This window comes from Myotis brandtii, unplaced genomic scaffold (assembly GCF_000412655.1).
Source record: "Myotis brandtii unplaced genomic scaffold, ASM41265v1 scaffold112, whole genome shotgun sequence".
Lineage (NCBI taxonomy): Eukaryota > Metazoa > Chordata > Mammalia > Chiroptera > Vespertilionidae > Myotis > Myotis brandtii.
Window position 1 is genome coordinate 5,135,396 of NW_005353838.1, and position 23,624 is coordinate 5,159,019.

Below are 23,624 nucleotides of genomic sequence, written 5' to 3' on the forward strand. Positions count from 1 at the left end.
TATAGGGGGAGCGGGCCTAAACCGTCAGTCGGACATCCCCTGAGGGCTCCTGGACTGCAAGAGGGCACAGGCCGGGCTAAGGAACCCCCCAAGTGCACGAATCTCGTGCACCGGGCCTCTAGTATAAACTATAAAATTCTGAAAGCTAGCAAAAGAAAATGTTATGATTATGAAACAGCAAAAACAAACAAAGATAAATTAACTTCAAAGATAAAACAATCTATTTAAAATCTTTTTATCTTGTTTATTCACCTTGGTCTTCAGAGTTACAAAATAAAAGAACTGGCTGTTCTCCAGTCACCTAAAACATCCTACTACCACTCAGCAAAAGGCGTGGGCTTGCCCTTCTCTCCGTGGCAACTCCTTCCTAGTACAAACAAGCTGCTGCCACAGTGCCACTGACCTGTTTGACAGATTGGGCCAAGGTTCTTTTCAAAACTGTCAAAGCCACTTTTCCATTTCTGACCTCAGCATCCCATTAAATCCACCTGGATTTTTGGAGACCATTATGGCCCAACTGAAGCATATACACATGGCAACATACTTTCTGGATCTGACTTCAGAATGGTAACTAAGATCAACCTCATGCCCTAAATAAAAAAAAGTGAAAATGCTGAGATTCAAATCAATATATACATTTGAAGTCTTACCCTTTGTGACTTCCACATCTTTCCTTGTGCCAGCTAGAATGCTATATATCTTACGAACAAGCTCCATGTTATTCAGCAATGAGTTAAATGCATTGAAGTAGGAGAAGCTAACTTGATGTGAGATACTTCCTCCAGCTGCCTAGGAAATCACAACACAAAAAGTTAAAAAACAAAACAAAACAAACATGTTTATGGACATTGCACTTTTCTCAAAGAACATCCAAAGGAGTCTTCCTTATTAAAATGATTAACAACCAGTCCATAAATACAAGGAAAGTATCTACTGAAACACTCAGTGCCTTTCATGCCCTCAGGGAGGTCTATGTAATTTAGGTTTTAAGGAAGAAAGCAACATCTGGAAGTTAGACTTCATGGTTCATCTACCTATAAGGTCAGAAACAACAAATATAATTATTGCAGATCAAAAAAAATAGTTATTTAAACAGGATTTTCAAGACCCTCAACTATGGAACTCCTGCTAGTTCTGGGTAATCCAAACATCAATACTACACTATAAGGAGCATTTTTAAAACTTGCTTTTTTTTTTTTTTTCACACACATACAGAAAAAACAGTAGTAACTTTAAATTTTAAAACTGTATCAACTTTCCTAGTCTTTTTTTTTTTTTCTTAAGGCCATTGTTATAGTTAAGATATTTAACAGTCTGTGCTGGGCTCTGAATCTATATCATGAAAGATACAACTACCCAAAACTCCAAAAAATGCAGATAAAATCTAGACAGGATTTATTCATCATAAATTATATCTTTGATGGAAGAGCTTAAAAAAGGCTCTCATGCTGGGGAGGGATGGAGGCAATGTGGCCTTCATTACCTCTGCAGGGTGAGGAGGCAATTTCTCCCTCTGCCCTACTATTTGGCCATAAACTAAAAAATGAATACTTTTTATAGTTTGCAAAGCCTAATTTCTAAGCCAGGAGTCACAGGAACCCACATGATTGAAAACATTATCTATTAAAAACTCAAATAAATACTTATGGAAATACCAGAGTGGCAACCTTACCACCCCTCATACACATACACGCCTTAACCCAAATACAGATATTTGTATTAGTCTGAATTTGGATACCAGTGATCCAAAAGCAAATTATTTAACATATCAACCTAAATGGATAAGATTAAGTGGGTTCCTTCACTGTAAGGCACTCAATAAGTTCTCTCTAGGATTTTCTCTCCTTCTCCCCTTCTTTCCTCCCTCTCTCACTTTTTTTTTCTTCCTTCCTTTCATTTTTTGACCGGGGTTTGAGGTGAGGGTAAGGGAGTGGGAGATGGGTGTCAAGGAGGTGAAATGTGTAGGAGAAAGTGACATGCTCCATGTTCAAATTCACTGAAGAAAAAGAACAGAAGTTGATCTTTCTACCCCAGTCTAAATCAGAGATAATGATCTTCAGCTGAAACAACAAAAGCATTCATTGGCTTTCCTCCATTAAAAACAAGCAGCAATCAAAAACCTATACATAAGTACAACGCATGAACAAGACAACTGGGAAGTGAGGAAAGTTTCACCATTCTTTGTGAGGAAGTGGATGACATCAGTGTACTATTGGCCCAGATGATTACTTTATAGAGATTAGCAGTTTTTATGGAACAAAAAACTGTCTGGTCCATGCAGACTGACACACAGGTGAAGGGGCAGAGAGAGGAGTGAGCCACAGAGGCTGACACCCACATATTTCCCCCATACCTTCTGCCATGGCCATGGTTGTTAAAACAGAGTAGAGGCCAATGATGATCCCTCTAGCAAACAGCACCCTGCAGGCAACAAAGGAAGGAGCCATCCTTACAGCAAGGCTTTGGGAGTCTGGGGGATGGAAAAAGGAGAGCTACTGCGCACTGGAAAAAGTAATTGCACATCCTTGTCTACGAACTTCTTTGTATTCTGTAGTTGGACTAAGTAGACGGAAATAAACAATTTGGAATATCTGAGAACAAGATGGTGGCTCTGCTATGATCTGGAGAAGACTATTCACCATCACCCCTACCTGTTTACCTTCTACCAACCAAATAAAATCAGAATAGTTGAGTCAGGTGGGTCCAGGGAGGCAATCCAGGACCCAGTGATTCCAAAGGTTTAAGGAAGTAGAAAGCTGAAGTACTTGCTTTTACTTACTGAAACTAAGTTCTCCTCCACAAAGGGAGTAAGCATGTGAGACCGAATGGTAACCATGATGTCACTGAAATCCAGACCAGAGATCATGCCGCTTTTGCTTTTGTCTTTCAGTGCAAAGGCTTGTCTTGCATGTTCCAATTGTAGCTCCTGAAGCGAAAAGTTAGAAATAGCGCATTAGAGTGGTTCAAGTACAACCCGAGTGTATGTTTTGGAAAGGAAGCACAGACATCCTTTTGCTACATGCACTTACTATAGAAATGAAGTATGTCCAGCTCTGAATTTATAGCACTTTTACTTTCTTTTGAAAAGCCAATTTTCCTGAAAATGTACTACATATTACTACTCAGGAAAAAAGGGATCACAGCATGGCAATAAAGAAAACGGAAGAGGGGGGGAAATCTTCATTTGTTTGAAAAGTTTTCATCACTAAAAACAAGTTGAGTATATTTCCAGTGTTTTAAGTCTTTTAATTAAGTAATAATTTATTCTCTCCTGCTTGAAGGCATTCCTATTATCCAAGAGTACTTTCTGAATTATAAGTTTAGATTCATTTTAAGTTTTTCGATTTCTAAATGTTGCAATCAAAGTCAGCCCACCCCCCAATCTCAATAAATTAGAGACCGTTTTTCAAACAATTTAAAAATAAATTTAGTGAGAAACGCTGGTAAGTACAGTTGACCACTGAACAATGTGGGTTTGAACTGCGTGGTTCCACTTATATGCAAATGTTTTCAATAAATATATTGTCAGCCCTTTGTATCCCCAGGTTTTACACTGGCAAATTCAACCAACCACAGATCTGTTTGGGAATCTATGGATGTGGAGGGCCAACTGTACGCATTGTTTTATACCATTTTATGTAAGGGACTTGAGCATTCTTAGAATTTTATATTGGCAGGGGCCTTGGAACTAATCCTCCTTGAATACTGAGGGAAGACTGAAAAAGCTGTATGTGGATTTCCAACTGTGTGGAGATTGGTGCTCTTAGTTCCACATTGTCCAGGGACCCACTGTAGTTCTAACATGAAAGGTATGAGTAACAAAATACATGACCTGTGTTCAGCTATCACTCCATCCAACTTTGGGCAGTTACTCATAAACTGTAAAACAATCCAGAAGATCTCTGAACTTTTGAACTATTGAACAGCCAAATTTTGTGGTAAGTGATATCCATAGAAACAATAAAATGTGGCAGCAATACCTTTAGTACTATACAAAAGTCAAAATTTCAACATTTCTGCCCTAAGGATCTGCTACATAATCCAAATAAATCTGTTACCACAACATAATAATGGTGCTGCTGAATGCCATTTTCACACAATTTGCAACTATGGAAATAATATTCATATCTAAGTACTAAAATATTATTTTTAGATAAAATTAAATATTGTCATTTTCATTTATTTATGAAAGCCTACAAATGTTGCTTTACCTTTTTCTGACATTTAATATAGTTTTTGGTTGAAGTCTCACCATTTTACTAATTTATTTAAATATTTTCATACCCACTTGCAATATCTCAATAATTCAAAGACATTAAAGTTACCCTAGCAGGTGTCTTGAAAATAGCAATAGAAGTGGGGAAACTAAAATTCAACTGGTAAATACATATGAAAGAGAAACAGTACATGGTAGTAAACAATCAGCATGACTTGACAAAGTTTTCTCTCCCCTCCTTTACTTTTTTTAAAAATTGCAACTTTATTAAGGTATAATTGACAAACAAAATTGTATTTAAAGTGTACAATTTGATGATTTCATATATATACACGTTGCGAAAGGATTCCCAAATTAACTAACACATCCATCACCTCATATATTTATCTTTTTTTATGAGAACACAAGTTCTACTCTCTTAGCAAATTTCAATTATACAATATAGTATACAGGGTGTTCCAAAAAATGTATGCATACTTTATTAATTCCAATGGGATAATTTTATTAAAAAAATCATTGAGCCATCAAAAAATGTATGCATACACACCCTATATTGTCAACCACAGTCACCATGTTATACACTAGATCCTCAGACCTATCCCTATCTTATACTTGAAAGTTTGCACCCTTTTCCATCCTCTTCTTATCCACCCCCGTCCCCGCCAAGTCACTGGCAACCACTTTTCTATTGTTTCTGTGTTCAACATTTTTTTGATTCTACATATAAGTGATACTATGCAATATTTGTCTGTCTGTCCAGTTTATTTCACTTAGCATAATGCCCTCGAAGCTCATCGACAGTGTATAATATTCCTCTCTCTGTGTGTAAAAAATTTCCTTATCTATTCATCTGTCGATAGTCACTTAAGTGTCTGTACCTTGGCTGCAACAAACATCAGAGTACAGATATCTCTTTGGGACAGGGATTTGTTTCCTTTGCATATTTACACAGAAGTGGAATTTCTGGATCATATGGTGGTTCTATTTTTAACTTCTTGAGGAACCTCCATATTGTTTTCCATAGTGGCTCTACCAGTTTACATCCCCACCAACAGTGTATAAATATCACCTTTTCTCCACATCTTCCCAACACTTGGTTTCTGGTGTGGTGTTTTTTGTTTTGTTTTGTTTTTAATAGCCATCCTAATGAGTGTGAGGTGGCATCTCATTGTGGTTTTGATTTGTATTTCCCTGAGTATTAGTGATGCTGAACAACTTTTCATGTACCCGTTGGTCATTTGTATGTCTTTGGACAAATGTTGATTCATGTACCTTGCCCATTTTTTAACTAGGTTATCTTGGTTTTTGGGTTGTTTTGCTACTGAATTATATGAGCTTCTTGTATATTTCGGATATTAACCCCTTATCAGATATGTGGTTTGCAAATATTTTCTCCCATTATTGCTTTTTTGTTTTGTTGATGGCTTCCTTTGCTGTGAAGCTTTTTAGTTTACTGTAGTCTCACTTGTTTATTTTGATTTTATTGCCTCTGCCTTTGGTGTCAAACTGAAAATATCAATGCCAAGAGTTTACCCACTGTTTTCTTTTAGGAGGTTAGTTTAAGGTCTTTATGTTCAAGTTTTTTCATCCATTTTGAGGTAATGTTTGTACATAGTGTAAGATAGTTCAGTTTCATTCTTTCACATGTGACTATCCATTTTTCCCAACATCACTTATTGAAGAGACTATCCTTTCCTCACTGTATAGTCTTAGCGCCTTTGTAAAAAAGTGACCATATATGCAGAGGCTTATTTCTGGGCTCTATATTCTGTTCTATTGATTTACTAGCATGTGTCTGTTTTTATGACAATACCATGCTGTTCTGAATACTATCACGTTGTAATATAGTTTAAATTCAGGAAGTGTAATGCCTCTAGTTTTGTTCTTTCTCAAGATTGTTTTGGCTATTTGGGGACTTCTGTGGCTCCATAAATGTTCTATTTCTGTGAAAAATGCCATTGGAATTTTGATAGGGTTTATGTTGAATCTATAGATTGCTTTGGGTGGTATAAACATTTTAACAATATTGTTTCAATCCATGAACACGGAATATCTTTCCATTTATGTGTGTCTTCTTCAATTTCTTTCATCAATGCCTAAACAGATTTCAGTGTACAGATCTTTCACTTCCTTGGTAAAATTTATTCCTAAATATCTTATCCTTTTTTGTGTTTTTATAAATGGGATTTTCTTTCCAATACTTTGTTAGTGTATAGAAATGCAACGAGTTTTATATATTGATTTTGTATCCTGCAACTTTCCTAAAGTCATGGATTAGTTTTAACAGGTGTGTGTGTGTGTGTGTGTGTTGCAAAGTCTTTAGGATTTTCATACCATCTGCAAAAAGAAATAATCTTACTTCTTCCTTTCCAATTTGGATGCCTCCTATTTCTTTCTTGCCTGATTATTCTGGCTAGGATTTACAATACTTTTTGAATAAAAGTGGCAAGAGTAGGCATCCTTGTCTTGTTCCTGATCTTAGAATAAAAGCTTTCAGCTTTTCACGTATGTCAGATGTGGGGTTGCTATATATGGTTTTTATTATGTTATAGTATGTTTCCTCTATCCCCACTTTGCTGAGAGTTTTTACCTTAAATGGATGTTGGATGTTGTCAAATGCTTTTTCTGCATCTATATCTATTGAGATGATTATATGATTTTTATCCTTCATTTTGTTAATGTGGTTTATCACAATGAGTGATCTGCATATGTTGAACCATCTTTGCATCTCAGGAATAAATCCCACTTGATCATGGTGTATGATCTTTTTAATACTATTAAATCCGGCTTGCTACTATTTTGTTGAAGATATCTGCATCTTCATCAGGAATATTGGCCTATAATATGCTTTTCTTGCAGTGTCCTTCTCTGACTTTGGTATCAGGGTAATGCTGGTCTTGCAAAATGAATGTGGAAGAAGTGTACCCTCCTCTTCTATTTTTGAGAAGAGTTGGAGAATAATCTGTACTAATTCTTCTTTAAATGGTAGTATTTACCAGTGAAGCTATCTGGTCCGGAAGTTAAAATAAAAAAATTTTTGATCCTCACCCAAGGATATGCTTTCCACTGATTTTAGAGAGAAAGGGGGAGGGAGAGAGAGAGAAACATCGATAGGTTCTGCCTGACCAGGAGTTGAACCCCTGAGCCTTCAGTGCACAGGATGACACTCCAACCAACTGAGCCACACCAGCCAGGGCTTATCTTTTTGAAAAGCCAGCTTATAGCTTTACTGGTGTTTTCTATCTTTCTGTCTCTATTTCACTTATTTCTGCTTTGATCTTTGTTCCTTCCTTCTCTGACTTTGGGCTTAGTTTATTCTCTTTTTCTAGTTCTCTGAGGTGTAAAGGTAGGTTGTTTAAGATCTTTCTTTTTTCTTAATGTGGGTGCTTATAACAATACACTTCCCTCTTAGAACTGCTTTTGCTGCATCCTATATGTTTTGGTAGGTTCTTCTTTTTCCATTTTCATCTGTCTCAAAGTATTTTTCCTTTTCCTTTTGACTTCCTCTACCACCCATTTATTATTCAGAAGCATGTTGTTTAATCGCCACATATTTGTGAATTTTCACCCCTTCTCACTCCATCTTCCTATCACCTTAGCTCCAACCACACATCACCTTTCAAATGAAGTAGGAATTTTCCATCTCTATTTCAACCTTAAAATATGCTTGAAAGAAAGTGTTCCCCATGGAAAGGATATTCCTGAGCAGCATCAGAAGCAAACACAGGTCCCACTCTCTATCTTATGTATGTTTTCCCTTCCTCGCTCATTCTTTTTTGTCTCCTTCTTTATATCATTTTTTATGTTTCTGTTTTCTTCATGCATATGTCTTAGGCTCTCAGAAATATACAGTGCCAACCATGGGCATGATTAAGACTTATTAATGATACTCAGTACTAAAGAAAATGTGGACCTTTATAGTAAAAACAAAGCAGAATCTTCATTGTAATAGATTTTCCATTTTTTATTAGATCAACAGTTGAATTTCATGTATCTTTTAAAGATATATTTCTGAAGTATCAGAGATAAAATTATGGAGTGTATGGGACTGGCTTCCAAATGATCCAGTTGTGGGGCAGGGTGGGGAGTACAAATAAAACAAGATTGGCCAACAGTTGCTAATTGTTGAAGTTGGTTGATGGGTACATGAAGTTGATTATCCTACTCTTGAAATTATTTGAAGTCTTTCAAAATAAAGTTTTAAAAATTGAAATTAAGAACTTCAAAATGAGAAGCAACACAAAGAAAGAAGAAGCCACATATATAAAGCTCTCAGTTTATGTAGTATAATTAAAACATCAGAGTAAAATAGATATTATAAAATATCTTCAGTAAATGCAAAGGAACCAACAATGAGAGAAAGCCATCTTAGGAAATATATAATATTTTCAACTTTTCAAGTTTGAACACTTTACAAGGTCAGTCAGGTAGGGACTAACATTGAAAGTATTAGAACAAGCACTGGGTTGTACAAATACCCACACCTAAAAGATAATAGTTTTCAAACTGTGATCACCCTAATGAGAAAAAAAATAATACCCTGAGCTTATAAAAGATACAATAAGGATACTCTAAAAAGATACTTTATCTAAAAAGATAAATATTCCATTAAATAAATGATAAAATAAAAATAAGTCTGCTTCTAAATTGAAAAGTTGAATAGGGGAACTGAGGAAAATGATAAAGAAAGGAAATTTTGCTAAAGCTAAAGGTCTTGTGCACTTGGAAATGCATTTCACATAGCTATGAGATGAAAGTAGCAGAACTTCAGAAATATATGGCTGTCTTCCAAAATTCCACGCTTCACAAAATCATAGTAAAAGAACAAAAGGCAAACAAACAAAAACTCAAGAATAAAGAGAACAGAAAAGGAGAAGACAGCAACTATGTTTTTAAGATTAGAGAGAAGAAGAGCAAGTGACAAACGACTTGACAGAACCAAGAAAACTAGAAATAGAGAAAGCCAAAAAGCAATCCAAAGTACAGGATGGACCCCCAAGAGACTCATAAATTGGCTGACTAGTACTGTTGGATGTGACAGTGAAGGTGAAGATGAAAACAGGAGGCTCAGATGGAAGTCTGTTTATAAAGCAATTAATTGCCTGCCTTACTGCACCAGAGTTACACCTCTGTCCTTTCCCAACCTTGGCAAAAGGCTAGAGGTTCACTGCCTGGACAGTTTAATGGAGGATCCAGAATAGGTACTATAAGACCAGGTTGAAAAGAGGTAAGTAAACGAAAGTCCATCTTCATACTGATTGTTGTCTTCGCAGCCAGGATGTTAAAATCCAGACCTAATAATCCAGATGGGAGGCCAGATGAGTACTCTCTGATTACCCAATTCAAAAGAAAAGACCTGAACATGCAGACATTAGAGGTTCCCCAATACAATAGCCCAGCCAGAGAACTTCACAGTAAGGCCCAGAGTTAACTAAGTCCTACCATGAACCAAAAGCTTCAAGTAAGATTCAGTCTTAAATATGAGATAAGGATCAAGGAACATCAGACATATGAGAAAAGCCACTAACATAAAAAACAGACCCAGACAAAGAGAAATTTAGAGGAAATGCACTTGCAGGGAAAAGAAAAATTTAAAAACACAAACAAAAAACCCTGTCTTTAATATCTTTGAAGAAATAAAACAATAGTACATCTACAAAAGAAGCATAGTATGCTGTTTTTAAAAAGAAACATTCAGAAAACCAAAAAGAGTTCCTGAATGTTAGAACTATAATAAAAATTGAAAACTGAATAGAAGGTTCAGAAGGAAAATAAGAAAGAAAACTAAAGGATCATACATTTAATATATTTACTAGTTTTAGAAAGGAAGAAAATAGGAGGGAATAAATAAGAATATTTTCTATAACTGAAGGACATAATTTTTCAAATTTAAAAAGCCCATTGAATGCTCAGCACAATGAATAAAAATAAACTCACATCAAGGAATATCACTGTGAAATTTCAAAATACTTTAGGAAGGGAAAAAAATTTTAAAACTTCCCAGAGTGGGGGAAAAAAGATTTCAAAACAGAATCAAGAATAAGAATGGCACTGGACTTTTCAGTGGCATCACTGGAAGCCAGAAAACAAGTGAGGAATGTTTTCAAAATTAGGAGAAAAATAAATTCCTACTTGAGCCCTACACCCAGCCAATCTAAGTTTAATAATTGAGCAAAGGTTTTCATATGAAAAGTCTCACGAAAAATTACTTACTTTCCTCAGGAAGCCCTTGCAGGAAGTGCTCCACCAAAAAGAAGAAATAAACCATAATAAAAGGAGAGATGAAATCCAGCACATGGAGATTCAACATAACAGAAAGGCAAATGGATTCCCCAGTATGAAGCTGAAGGGAGATCACAGGCTGACAGCTATGCATGGAGAACAAAGTCCAGCTTCCGACCATGAAGCAAAAAGTTAAACATAAAATTACCATATGACCCAGCAATTGCACTCCTAGGGATATACGCAAAAGATTTGAAAATAGGTATTTAAACAAAAATTTGTATACCAATATTCATAGCAGCACTATTCACAATAGCCAGAAGGTGAAAACAACAGAGGGTTCATTAACTAATGAATGGATTAAAATATGGTATATCCATACAATGGAATAATACTCTGACATAAAAAGAAAAGTATTAATACCTGCTACAACATGGATAATCCTTAATTTTATTTATAGTTGACCCTTGAATAACATAGGATTAGGGGCACCAACCCCCCACAGTCAAAAATTCCCAATTACTAATAGACTACAGTTGATGAGAAGCCTTACCAATAACATAACCAGTCAATTAACACATATTTTATATGTTATGTGTTATATACTGTAGTCTTATAATAAAGCTAGAGGAAAAAGAATATGTCATTAAGAAAATCATAAGGAAGAGAATATGCATTTATAGTAGTACATATTTACTAAAAAAAGATTCATATATAAGTGGACCTGTGCAGTTCAAACCCGTGTTGTCCAAGGGTCAACTGTATAGGAAATATTCAGAGTAGGTAAATCCATAGAGACAGAAAGTAGATTGATGGTTGCCAGGGGCTGGGGAGAGACAGGAATGGGGAGTGACAGCTTAATGGGTACAGGGTGTTCTTCTGGGGTGATGAAAAGGTTTTTGAATTAGAGGTGGTGGTTCTACAACACTGTGAATGCACTAAATGCCACTAAATTGTGCACTTTTACATGGTTAATTTTATGTTAAGTGAATTTTACCTCAATTTTTTAAAAAAGAAAGAAAGCTCCTGGAGAGCTCTTAGAAGATGAAATTGATAGAATACCTAATGTGTTTTAAACATATTAAAATGAGATTTTAATAACTGAGGCAAAGTTTGAGAATTACATTAATACATAGAAAATGAAACAAATAAGAAAAACTAGAAACTCTAAGTGATCATTTTAGTCATGCATAGTGTTTACAAAATTATAGTAATTCAAATATGATATTGATCTAAGTAGACTCATAAGATGGGGGTAGGGAGACACAGAAAATTTCAAGTCTGTGGTAGAGAGGAAGAGATGAAAGAAGTAATTACTAATCTTCCATAGTTCAAATTCAATAAAAAAATACCTATAAGTGAAAAATTTTAAAGTAGAAATGTCAGCACAAGTTTATTATTTAAAGCTATGGAAGTAAGTACTGAAAGAAACAATTATAAAAGTCTGAAAATGTTGCTTCTGGGATTGGGAAATGAAAAATGGAGATAAAATACCCTAGGGGATTGCTAGTTTTTATAATAAACTTAGTAAAACTTAAAGGAAACGAGGTGGAGGAGGAATGAGATATATTTACACCAGTTATGAAAACTCAGCTCACCTGGAGAAACTGTGTGAATTCTGTGTAGTTAAGATGCTTCTTCCGATTATGCCCAAAATGCAGTCGAATAAATTCACAGTCCCAGTTAAAAGGGATATGATGATGAACAATAGTCTGTCCAAAAATTTCTTTGACATTTTCTTAAAAGGGAAAACAAAAATAAATAAATTATATCCAGAATAAGTAGTTTGGTTCACTGCAATGTTCCTACAGAAAGAAATTAAGAGAAATTTTAAAAGTCAATATTATCTGATTCTATTAAGATTAGCTGCAAAGATTTTTGTGCCCAGAAACCCATGCACAGGAACAGAATTGATACAAAATATAATTTTACACTTAAGATTGTGTACCATTACATATAAGGCCAAAAGATTCTTAATTTCTCTTGATATAATTTTAATTAGGAAGTGATTTATATCTTGCACTATAAATGGCTGCTACTTTGCATCCCAGTATAAAATCAACAGTGTTTTCCCGGTTCCTCAAGGAGTCGAATTAAGCCCTTTATCAGAAGCATGAATACCTAAATTACAGTATAATGCAATATTTGTCATACTAAGTATGGTTTGATTGAGGCTTGATTATTACATTCACACTACCCTGAATATGTCTATTGAAGATAGGTATAAGAAATACTACCAAAAGCATATCATTAGCTCAGCAGCAAGCACCTTATTAAAAGCTTCTGATATTGTCAAAAATATGGTCTTGACACAAAGCTTCAAAATCCTCATAAAAACCATGATTATTAATCTCAACTATTAAAATATTTTAAGATAAGTGAAATTAGTGATTCACTTTTACATAAAGACTAAACACAGTATACTAACTTTTAGATAAGAACCAGTCACACTGTGTAATATACAACCAAAACCCTCTAATAGCTTGTCTTCATGCACTAACCATGTCATTCACTTTCTTACACAGTTATACCCTTACTATAAAAGTCAGTTCACAAATGACTGGTACTTTAATAAGCATAGACGGGAGAGACTAATTTAAAAGCTCATGCAAAAAAAGAAAATCATTAAAAAGTTAAGAAAGCAGGAAGCCTGTTTTAATGACATCTAAAGAACAAATTATTTTCAAATTTAAGCCAATTATATTAGTGAAAGGATTTTACCATCAATAGCTATCAATTAATTATACCAAAGAATTAGTAAATGCAAGTTTAATATTTTATAATCTACAACTATACTATTTTCTCTAATTTCTTCAAATTCTTTAAATAAGATACAGATCTCAATGTTGTAAATGGTTTAATGGATTCCCTTTAGTTTTTATACCTCCTTTCCTTGATAAAAGCATTGCTATGGGGGTGGGGGGGCAAGGAGGGCATGCAGTGTAAGCATCCTGAACTAGAAATCCTGCCAGTCTGAACTCAACATATATAACAGCTCTGAATAGGTCACACCAATCAGTAACTTGGAAGAAGGCATTGGATGTCACTGGGGAGATGGGATTCTCATATTTGCTTCAAATGGAATGTAGCATTTTATTTCTTGCCTAAGTAGCAACAGTATTGAAGAATTTTCAAATCATATCAAATCATTTTTACTTTCCATAAACAAAAATTAAACCTATGGGATTTTGTTTCTAAAAACAAAAAATTAACTCAATAGCAATTCATGGGATCCTGACTTCTAACCAACACAAAGGATTACCCTTAAATCTACATGAAACTTCACATTATAAAATATGTTAAAGTTTACAAGATAATTAAAATAATAAGGGTTGCAATAAAATATTTAGAGCTAAAAATATTATGATAGATCAGAAAAAAAATTTAGAATTCTCCAATTTATTTGGCAGTTTCTATTCCCAAATTAATTATTCTTCTTTTTAAGTCTAACAATGTATGAAACTAAGGAAACATGAATAAATGGAAAGCAACCCTAGCTGGTTTGGCTCAGTGGATGGAGTGTCAACCTGTGAACCAAAGGGTCCCGGGTTTGATTCTGGTCAAAGGCACATGCCCGGATTGCGGGCTTGATCCCCAGTAAGGAGCGTGCAGGAGGCAGCCAATCAGTGATTCTCTTTCATCACTGATGTTTCTATCGCTCTCTCCCCCTCTCCCTTCCTCTCTGAAATCAATAAAAATGTATATATTTTTTAAAAATAGTTTAAGAAATAAATGGAAAGCAGAACAGAATAAGTTAAATAACTACCTATATTTGAGTAATATTATTTATTAAAGGTAATAAGTTATTTTATGATAATCTTTATTTTAAAGGTCACAAGTCCCAAAACTCAACTATTTAATAAGAAATGTACATATTACTACCTAGATAGATTTTATATAATGGTAGAATAACACTGACTTCCCTTTATGTTATCAGAAGATAACAGAATCTCAAGTGTGAAACTATCAAATAAAGTAAAAAATTCAGAAGCTTTCAAACTACAAAGAATTAATTAACTATGAAAATTGTTTTCTACTATCACAAAAATGGAATTTATAAGCCAAAATTACAATGTATAATCTACATTTAGAAAAAAAGCTCTATAATAAAAACTTTAAAATCCTATTTTATAAACTTTCTAGCAACCTCTAAATAAGATATTAGAACATCTTCAAAACAATTAAAATGATGGTCTAAATTACTCTTAGTAATCTCCCAAATATTGAACTGTCGTTTTCCATAAGTATTTGTTTGAACTTTTCCTATTTCTCCTAAAGTGGACACTTGACAGCTTTTACTATATATGGTTTCATTATGACCATTAGAATGTGCTGTAGTTTATTAGCTACCCTTAGATGCTTTTGATTATTTTAGCTATGTCACAGTCTACAACTATAGTTACTAGGACTAACACAATGTCAAACCTACTTTGGGACCTCTTGAGGTATCTCACTTTCCTTCTGTTATTATTTACACTGCCAACTATCTAAGGCTAATTCAGAAGGCTCACAGAAATAATTAGTACCACTATTATTTTGCAGTCCAATACTTAATTACCACTTTACTTTTACCAGGATGTGCTTATCAAAAAAGTTAGACAAAGCTCCAGAACTGGAGAACATATACTTGTATAGCTGATGTTCTTACCTTACCAGCTTTTGTCAGGTTCTGCATGACATGAAAGGGAACACCAATAATCTCAAATGTACCCAGTAAACCTAACTGACACTGCATAACAAGTTGTCCCCCTAGAGAGAATCCCGTCTTTCCAGTGGCAAACAAGGGTGTTGAGCTCTAAATAGCACTTCTTGGAGTGCTAATTCAGTAGCCACAGTTCTGGCCTGGATGAAAGGGATACACAGTCACATCTTACTGGCAGCAAGATCATGATCTAGTGTTTTGTACTAGGTTGGCATTGCTAAGAGAAATAGGAATCCATTCATTTTCTGACATATGGGAAACAATAGACCACCTTTTCACTTCCTGCAGAGCATGGGCTTATGGAAAGAGATTTCTAATTCCTTTGAAAAGGGAATTGGGGCCAGATACAAAAGTAGCCTGTCATTATGTTCCCTTTGCTCAAAGGAAACTAGCACAATGATTTGTCAGGAGGGCAGGTAATGATGATAACTGTGATTAAGTAAAAATGTTCACAGACGTATAACATTAGTCAGTTTAGCTGAATCAGTCACTTATGATGATTGGACTAGATGAAATATACATTGAAGCATATATATTATGTAAATATGTCTTTAACAGAGGTCTTAATTTCCCCCACTGTGTCTCCCCATCTCATCCACCCTCATCCCTCCCCTGGTCCTTATGGGAGCTTCCTACTGGTCTTGTTCACCTTTCTGCAGTACAAAATTACCTCTGACCGGGGCTGGCACTCTTCTCCAAGACTGCCGCCATGCCTGCTCCATGAATGAGCCTGGAAGGAGCTGCTGTACCAACGGTGTGGCCAGAGAACTCCTCCTGTAGGTATACAAGCCATCAGCCCTGTGACACAGCCCACCTACCATCAGCCCAACGACATTCTGATTCCAAGGATTTCAGCCCAGCAGGAGCCACTGCTTCCAACTTACAGGCTTGAGACCAAACATTTTTATTGTCAGGGGGGAAAAAGTCCTCAACAGCTGAGTTTCACCTGCACAGTTCTTAAAGTGAAGTCAGAGAGGCCTTTAGGACTTCCACCATGAACAATGAATATCCTTGTGTGTCACTGAACAAAAACAATGGCAAGACTGGAGGAGGTAAAGAGTTTTTCAGTGAAGAAAAACGTGGGGGAAAGAAGAGAAACAACTAAGAGACCAAAAAAGAAAACAAACAACAGCAAAATAAAGATCAACAACAGGAACTTGTAGAGGAAGTCCCAATCAATACAGCATATAGACTGAGTCCCAGCCTTCTAGGTTCTACTCCCAGGTGGATCATCAGTTTCTGGGTGACCTCCTCTGTTTTTCTGAGAGGAAGTGTTTCTGTTAACACTTTACCTACCTCCAGGAGGGACTTTGTACAGTCAGTCAACAGAGTAGTCATGCTGTCAAATATATGGAAAGGTCCATTTCTCAGGAAAGATTAACTTAAAAGGCATCTATTACTATAGAAACTAGATGCTTTCACAGTCTATCACCAAATGGTATAAAAACTAATAACAGCATGTTGTTGTTTTTTACCTCAAACTCTAATAGCCATTCTAATAGCCTTATTAATATGACCTTCTCTGCAATATCTGAAATAAGCCTCAAAAATTCTTCCTGATTTAATTTGAACACCAGGTGAAACTCTAATTCTTACCAATTAAGCTGGGTATTTATTAGCATTAGTATTTCATATTATTCCATGTCTACAGTTTGTTTCCTCTGAGAGAAGGTACATTTTTCATATGTAGACTTCCATCTCCTGAGCCTTTCGATAAAAGCAGTGGTTATGCCTAATTTATTCTTCCCTTTAGGGGGAAAGAGTTTATTTTAGAGACACAAACGGAACACATTTTTATTTGCTATACATATTGATGGTCAAAGACAATACAAAATCAAAAGGAATCTGCTTTTTGAGAATCCTACAATCAGGGGTTGAAGAAGTGCCCTTGAAAAAGTTCACTTCAGAGAGTTCCTATTCCTAGGCAAATACTTTGGAACACAATGTTGAGATTTTAATAGAAAACTTAGAATGTATAACATGTTTTATATTCATTTATTAGTTAATAGATGAAGAGTTTGGGTGGTCATTTTATTTTAATGATTATATCTTTGTTAAAGCAAAAGGCTTTTCTTAATTTATGACAAAAATATATCAGCTATTGACAATACAATGTAGTGTAACTGGTTATTTAGGTTACCTCAAGCTAATTCTGTCAAGCAGAATATCCAGTACACTAGTGGATAACAGTAAGACCAAGGCAAATTTTTACTGTATCTAGCACACACCAGTCATGCAATGGCCTCAACAAGGCTCATGCCACCAGGCAGTAACAGATATACAAGCCATTAAGTAATTATCCACAGCATGCACTAGAAGTTGTACTAAAGGGACATCAAAGAGGAAACAATTATCTAATGATTTTATTCCCTCTTGTAAAAACTCCAGAATCCTCTCCTGAGCTTGCATATTCTGAAATGGATTACCAAGGTCTCAATGTAAGTCCTGTCCCCCAGAATAAAGGCATCTCTAACAGTGAAAAAAAATAAAATAAAACTTGTCCAAACTCAAGAAAACGTTATTCAATATTGCTACTTATATAATACTTGAAAGATGCACACAAGATATAATTTGATGTGAATAAAAAAGCATATCTAAAAAAACAAAAGCATAGATGAGAACAATATATACAAGTACACAGATAACATCATCAGTATAGTCTATGAGAGCTACCCATGGCATACCAGTCTTTCCCCACTCCATTACACCTTTCATCCAATATTCTCTCACATCTTTCTCTCCAGATGTGCACAACACAAAACTATTCTTTAAATAAGCTTCAAACTAGAAAACACAAGGCCATTTGGTGAAAAGAATTTCAAGTTAGAATGGACCTAAAATTTGCTTTTACTTAAACTATATTTATAAATACATAAGCATTATTCATTTTATTAAGTGGATACAAACATGAAAACTGACCTTTATCACAGATCCAAAAACCCTATAAAAATTATTTTCTTATGCTGAATTTCTACAGTCTTGAAATACAGCTTTAGAAATCTTGTTAAATGGCATTTCTAACAGTTTCGATGTTCTTCCTGTTTTCTTAAGAATAAAAAATTAAACTTTCTCTTTTTCATTATGATTCTTTTCATTTGAGTTAAGAACATCATCTAAAAATGGATCCTCAAAACTAGGAAGGCAAGGCAGGAAGGGGAAATGGTCAAAGTCCCCAGGAAATAGGTGAGCACTATCAAAAGAATCATCCAGCTGGCCAGAGACCCCAGTTACAATGTTGAAAGGTGGGTCAGCTTTACCTTATTCCATAAGAATCCTCCCATCTCTAGATGATGGAGAGTAATGAAAGCAGGATTTTGGAGGGTTTATATGTTCTTCAGTTCATACTAGGTGCTATAAAAACTAAAACTGATTTGTTTTGCTTTTAATCCTAGTGATATGTTCTTAAAATCACAAATCATAGTCTGAGGGAAAAACAAAAGATCTATAAAATGCTAAAGCTCTATAAAATGAAATTTTAAGGTGGTGTAAACCAGCTACTTCCTACACTCATTTTAATATACTAATCAACAATGGCATGAGTCTCTATTGTTAGTCTGTTAGATGTACTGACTTGAGTGACTAATTTTTCAAAATAGAAATTGGGTAAATCAATCAAATGGAGGATACACAAAGAACCATGATATCAAGATAGAAAGTACAAGATAAATCACAATTTGTTTTTGGGAAATATAAATTTTACACAATGGACACGTGATAGAAGCACAGATATACTGTCATTAATGCAGATATTTGTATCAAGGTATTCCCCAAGCATTTCTGCACATTTGGAAGTGAGACATATGAGCATGTGCGATACCTACTGAAAATAGAAAATGCAGCATTATCAGTAGTACAGGGTTAATGCTGAAGGATGAGATACAAAGGTTTTATGCTTTAAACTACAGAATCTAGGTATTTTTGAGGAAAGTCAACATTCTTTAGGAGGCAGAATGGCCAGAGATTGCTCCAAAGCAGGGAGAATGCCAAGATATGCACAGGAACCTAAAACGTTCTGCATAGGTTTTTATTTGGGAAAATCTTATTCAGAAGACAACTGGGCCAATGGGCAGAAGGAAACAATCAATGCCAAGCTAGAAAATGTGCCCACTAAGATCACAGCAAAGGCACCACTGGTCCTTCTGAACACCTGTACATTCTCACCAGTCTTACCATGCAGTGATACTCCTTCCTTTGGGTTTAATTAAAAGTATCTGTTTTAGAACAAACTCTATAGTGAATAAAGATTTAGTGTTGTGGCTCAGGAAAAGCCCAACTTTCAAGAGTTACTACACACTGATGCCAATTCACACCATAAATGGGGATCTAGCTCAGTTTTACAAGATGAAAAAGCTCTGGAGATCTATCTCACAACAATGTGAATATACTCAACATTACTGAACTATACACTTAAAAATGGTTAATATGGCAAGTGTTATATAAGTGTTGTGTTATCAAATTTAAAAATTCCAAATTTAAAAAAAAGAAAGGATGGAACGCTCAAAGTCCTTAAAAACACTACATTATTTTTATTAAAAAGCCTATTGCAGGAAAAACTAGCTGATACTTTTCCTAAAAAAAAACACTAATTTTTGCAAATAAGTGTCATTAAAAATTAATACATAATGACAAACAGAAATCCAAGTTTATAGTTTGTGAGACATCAGCAATGTGCTTATTTATTTGCCTATCAAAGAATCTACACCCAACTCAGATGGCAATTTTAATAATCCTTGTTTCCTAAAACCAGGATTCTACAAGGGGGTTCAGAGAAGGCTATTCTTGCCTTAACCTCCTCCTTTAGTTCCACTCATGGTGTTAAAATGTCATGGCAGCAATTTCCAAAGACACTACAGAGACGCTCTGAACGCTATGCCAGAAGTCCTTTAGAAAAAGCTGTTGGTCACAATCTGTTTCATGAAGACTTTGCCCAGGCTGGCTCAGAACAAGAAAGTTTTACTCGGCCTATTTTAGGCGTGTGAGTGTCAATGACTCAATGAGCTAAGGAATGACATTCCTTGGTTCCTTCGTTTTTTGCAATAGTCTAATGCTTACAAGAAAATAAAACCATTTACCTGTGTAAAGCCTTTTAGCAAAGTAATACTTCGATAATTGACTAACTCCTAAATAATCCAGCAATCTATATGCAGTTACTCGATTTAGAAATTAAGACTGGACCAGCCTCACTAACTTCACTTATCACTTACAATCTTTTCTTTTCCTTACCAAATGTCACCTCTCCATTTCCACTCTTGTCAAACAATTGGAAAGCCACTATGAACATGGAATCTGGAGCACATAAAACAGATTCAAATGCCAAAAACTCTTGATAGGAGATCAACCTAGAATAAAGTATAAAATGTTACTGGCTGGTACAAAAAGAAAAAACATCAAGCATTTAAACTGCCTTTACTGTATGAACTATAACTCAGGGTAACCAAATAATTGATGAAAAAAGTTTCTTTTCATAGAGGTATTCCAGATAATGAAAAAACAAAGGAATGAATAAAATTAAAATATCAGTCTTTTGAAAAGCTCTAACAAATTAATGGACCTGGGCAATAATCATTAGCCACTAACATCACAAAAAGAGAGAGAACTAGACCAAAAATAATTAAACTTGAATCTGAACAAGTCTGTAGATCAGAGTTCCTCAACCTTGGCACTCAATAGTGCCATTCAAGGCTGGATAATGCTTGTTGTGGAGGCCTCCTGTGCACTGTATCTGGTTTGGCACCATACCTGGCCTCTACCCACTAGATGCCAATAGCAGCCCCCATATTGAGAATCACTATTCTAGATGTAATCAACAATTTATGAAAAATACAAAGGACAAAGGAGCATGTTGAATATCATCACAGAAACACAATCAGCAAAAGTGCAGACTGTAGGGAACTACAGAGTGAACATGACCTTTTAGAGAGAACATGCTTCCCATTTTCCCGATTAAGAACATGCCTACATTTTACATTCCATTTTATGCCCCATTCATCTAAAACATATTTTACATTCAATGTTTCATTTTGTATTTCTTAAAACACTTTGAAATATGTTTAAATTATGTAAGTTATATTATATCCAAAGCAATGATGTATACATGCCTTTGCCCTTTATTGGAGGGAAAGGCTTTGTAGTGATGTTATTCAGGAATTATGCCCTCACTGTCGTGCTAAAGCATCCTTGGTGACATTAGGAGCTTGGGTGCCTAATAAATCCTGGGAGGAATGACCTAATAATCAAAACTGTTTTATCAGGCCACATGTCATAAAACGCCTTATGCATTGGTGTACTACTAAAACATATAGTAAAATTTGAAAGTGTGGTTTTCATTACACAAATTTTATGGTAACAAAAAAAAATGAAGTTATAACATATCAGGTAACATCATGACCATCCACACACTCCTAAAAGCAATGAGTAATATGTGGTTTTAAGCTCTGAACAAAACTAAAGAGCAATGGTATGGTATGATATGGTTGGAAAGTACATGAATGTGTAACACAAAACCAGTAGTGATCTAGGGGAGGAGTTAGAGAAGACCTTCATTTTCTACTTTGTATATTTCTGAGATGTTTGCAATTTTTATAATGAAGAATTAAAATTATGTCTTCTGATTGTAAGAGTAACTTTTAAAATAAAAATAAAAAGTAGCTAGGCTGATTATAAATTTAAAAATATACATATCGTCTTGGTTTTTCTAAAATAAGTCTTAGGAATGAAATACTAAAAATACAATTACCATGAAATTCAGACTATGTAGCTTTAAAACACATTTCATGGTCAGTAGTAAAACTTTCTATATTTATGAGAAGAGGGCCAAGAATTTTTCCTTAACGGTCATAAACAGTCAACTGGCAGAGTGAATTTGGCTCATACATGTATTTTCTTTGGCATGCAAAGTATTATTTTTTTTAGTTGCATTAGTTGCCAAAATTCAGAAATCATAAGATTTCATATAAATATCCAGTTTTCTGGTTTCTATTGATAAATTGCAAGCTTGGGCAATAGGTTTCTGGTGCCAAATAGCACCAGCCCCTGGAATCAAGCAAAAACTGCCTCTTTCTGAGAGACCAGGGCTCATCAGTTATCTACATCCTGCCCCTGCAGATTTGAGACTAGTTGGGCAGTTTCCAACTAAGTAGCTCTTTGTTTAAAATATAAAAATCTATGAACTGTATTGAATACCTAGATTTTGTCTACCAGTATATTCATAAAGGCAAATCATATATTCATGCAACTTTAGAGCCAGAGGGACTCTTAGAAAGTCTAAAGAAGTCAAACAATCTGCTTTAAAACATTCAGAAACTCAGTAGGCCCAGTGAGATTCTCAATTCCTGCCTTCAATTCAGTGTACACCTCCCTACCCCAGTCCCCAAATTTAAAGTTACAGTTGAGAAACAGAAAGGTAAAATAATAAATAGACAATTACAAGAAAGTATTGGAGAAATACTCAGCCAACACTGAATACTCAGAGTTACCTTTGTTATATAGAGTGATTTATTCAAAGAAAGAAAAGTCAATTAAGAAACACAAAAGCATAAAAAAATCTATCCTATATAATAAAAGGCTAATATGCAAATTGTCCTCTCCATGGGGAGTTAGACTTAGAGTTTGACCAGGGGGCGGGGCCGGCGGCCAACCTCTTGTGACCCCACCCCCTGGCTGGCCCTGACGAATCGGATCGGGGTGGGCGGGCCGGCCAGACTCCACCCATGCACGAATTCGTGCACCGGGCCTCTAGTCCTATATAATAAAAAGGTAATATGCAAATAGACCAAACGGCAGAACAACCAATCAAAGCATAATTTGCTAATGTTATGCTAATGCTTTTCAACCGCTCGCTATGATGTGCACTGACCACCAGGGGGCATTTGCTCCAACTGGGAGGTTAGCTTGCTGCTGGTGTCTGGCCTGATCAGGGACTGAGCGAGATGGGCCGGACCCGCCCTGGAGCCCTCCCGTGGTCCCTCGCCGGCCCGACAGTGCACCGGTAGGGTCCCTCAGCCTGGCCTGCACCCTCTCGCAATCTGGGACCCATCAGGGGATGTCGGAGAGCTGGTTTCAGCCCCATCTCGCAGGCCACTCCCCTTGGGAGGGCGCCAGATGCAGGGCTCATGGCTGGCGAGTGCTGCTGTAGCAGCGCGAGCCTATCCCCATTGGGGACTGATTGGGCGTGAGCCCGTGGCTGGCACAGTGGGGCCGGGATGAGCAGGAGCGGCAGGTAGGAACTGCAGGTGGCGTTGGACTGTGGGTTTCCGCCTGATCCCGGCAGGCCACCCAGAGGGACCCCACTCGTGCACAAATTCATGCACCAGACCTCTAGTCTACACTAATAAAAGAGAAACATGGTAATTGGCGTACGACCGCTACCCTTTTCATTGGCTAATCAGTGAGTATATGCAAATTAACTGTCAGCCAAGATGGCGGCCGGCAGCCAGGCACTGAAGCGAGCACGAGGCTTGCTTGCTGCAGACTCCAACATTCCCC

The 23,624-nt window shown here is 35.9% G+C and overlaps 1 protein-coding gene across 4 annotated transcripts in view; it reads right to left on the reverse strand.

The window, feature by feature from the left end:
• SLC25A12 (solute carrier family 25 (aspartate/glutamate carrier), member 12) overlaps positions 1-23,624 on the reverse strand; it is a 175,382-nt gene that overhangs the window by 37,513 nt on the left and 114,245 nt on the right. For 3 of the 4 annotated variants that reach the window (XM_014545823.1, XM_014545832.1, XM_005857580.2), the window contains 4 exons: positions 20,364-20,479; positions 12,037-12,176; positions 2,780-2,926; positions 651-789 (listed from right to left, as the gene is read on the reverse strand). In XM_014545823.1, the coding sequence (XP_014401309.1) occupies positions 651-789; positions 2,780-2,926; positions 12,037-12,176; positions 20,364-20,479 (542 nt within the window). Of the gene's footprint in view, positions 1-650; positions 790-2,779; positions 2,927-12,036; positions 12,177-15,810; positions 15,915-20,363; positions 20,480-23,624 lie in introns of those variants that run through there. The other variant, XM_005857581.2, reaches the window with a different exon arrangement.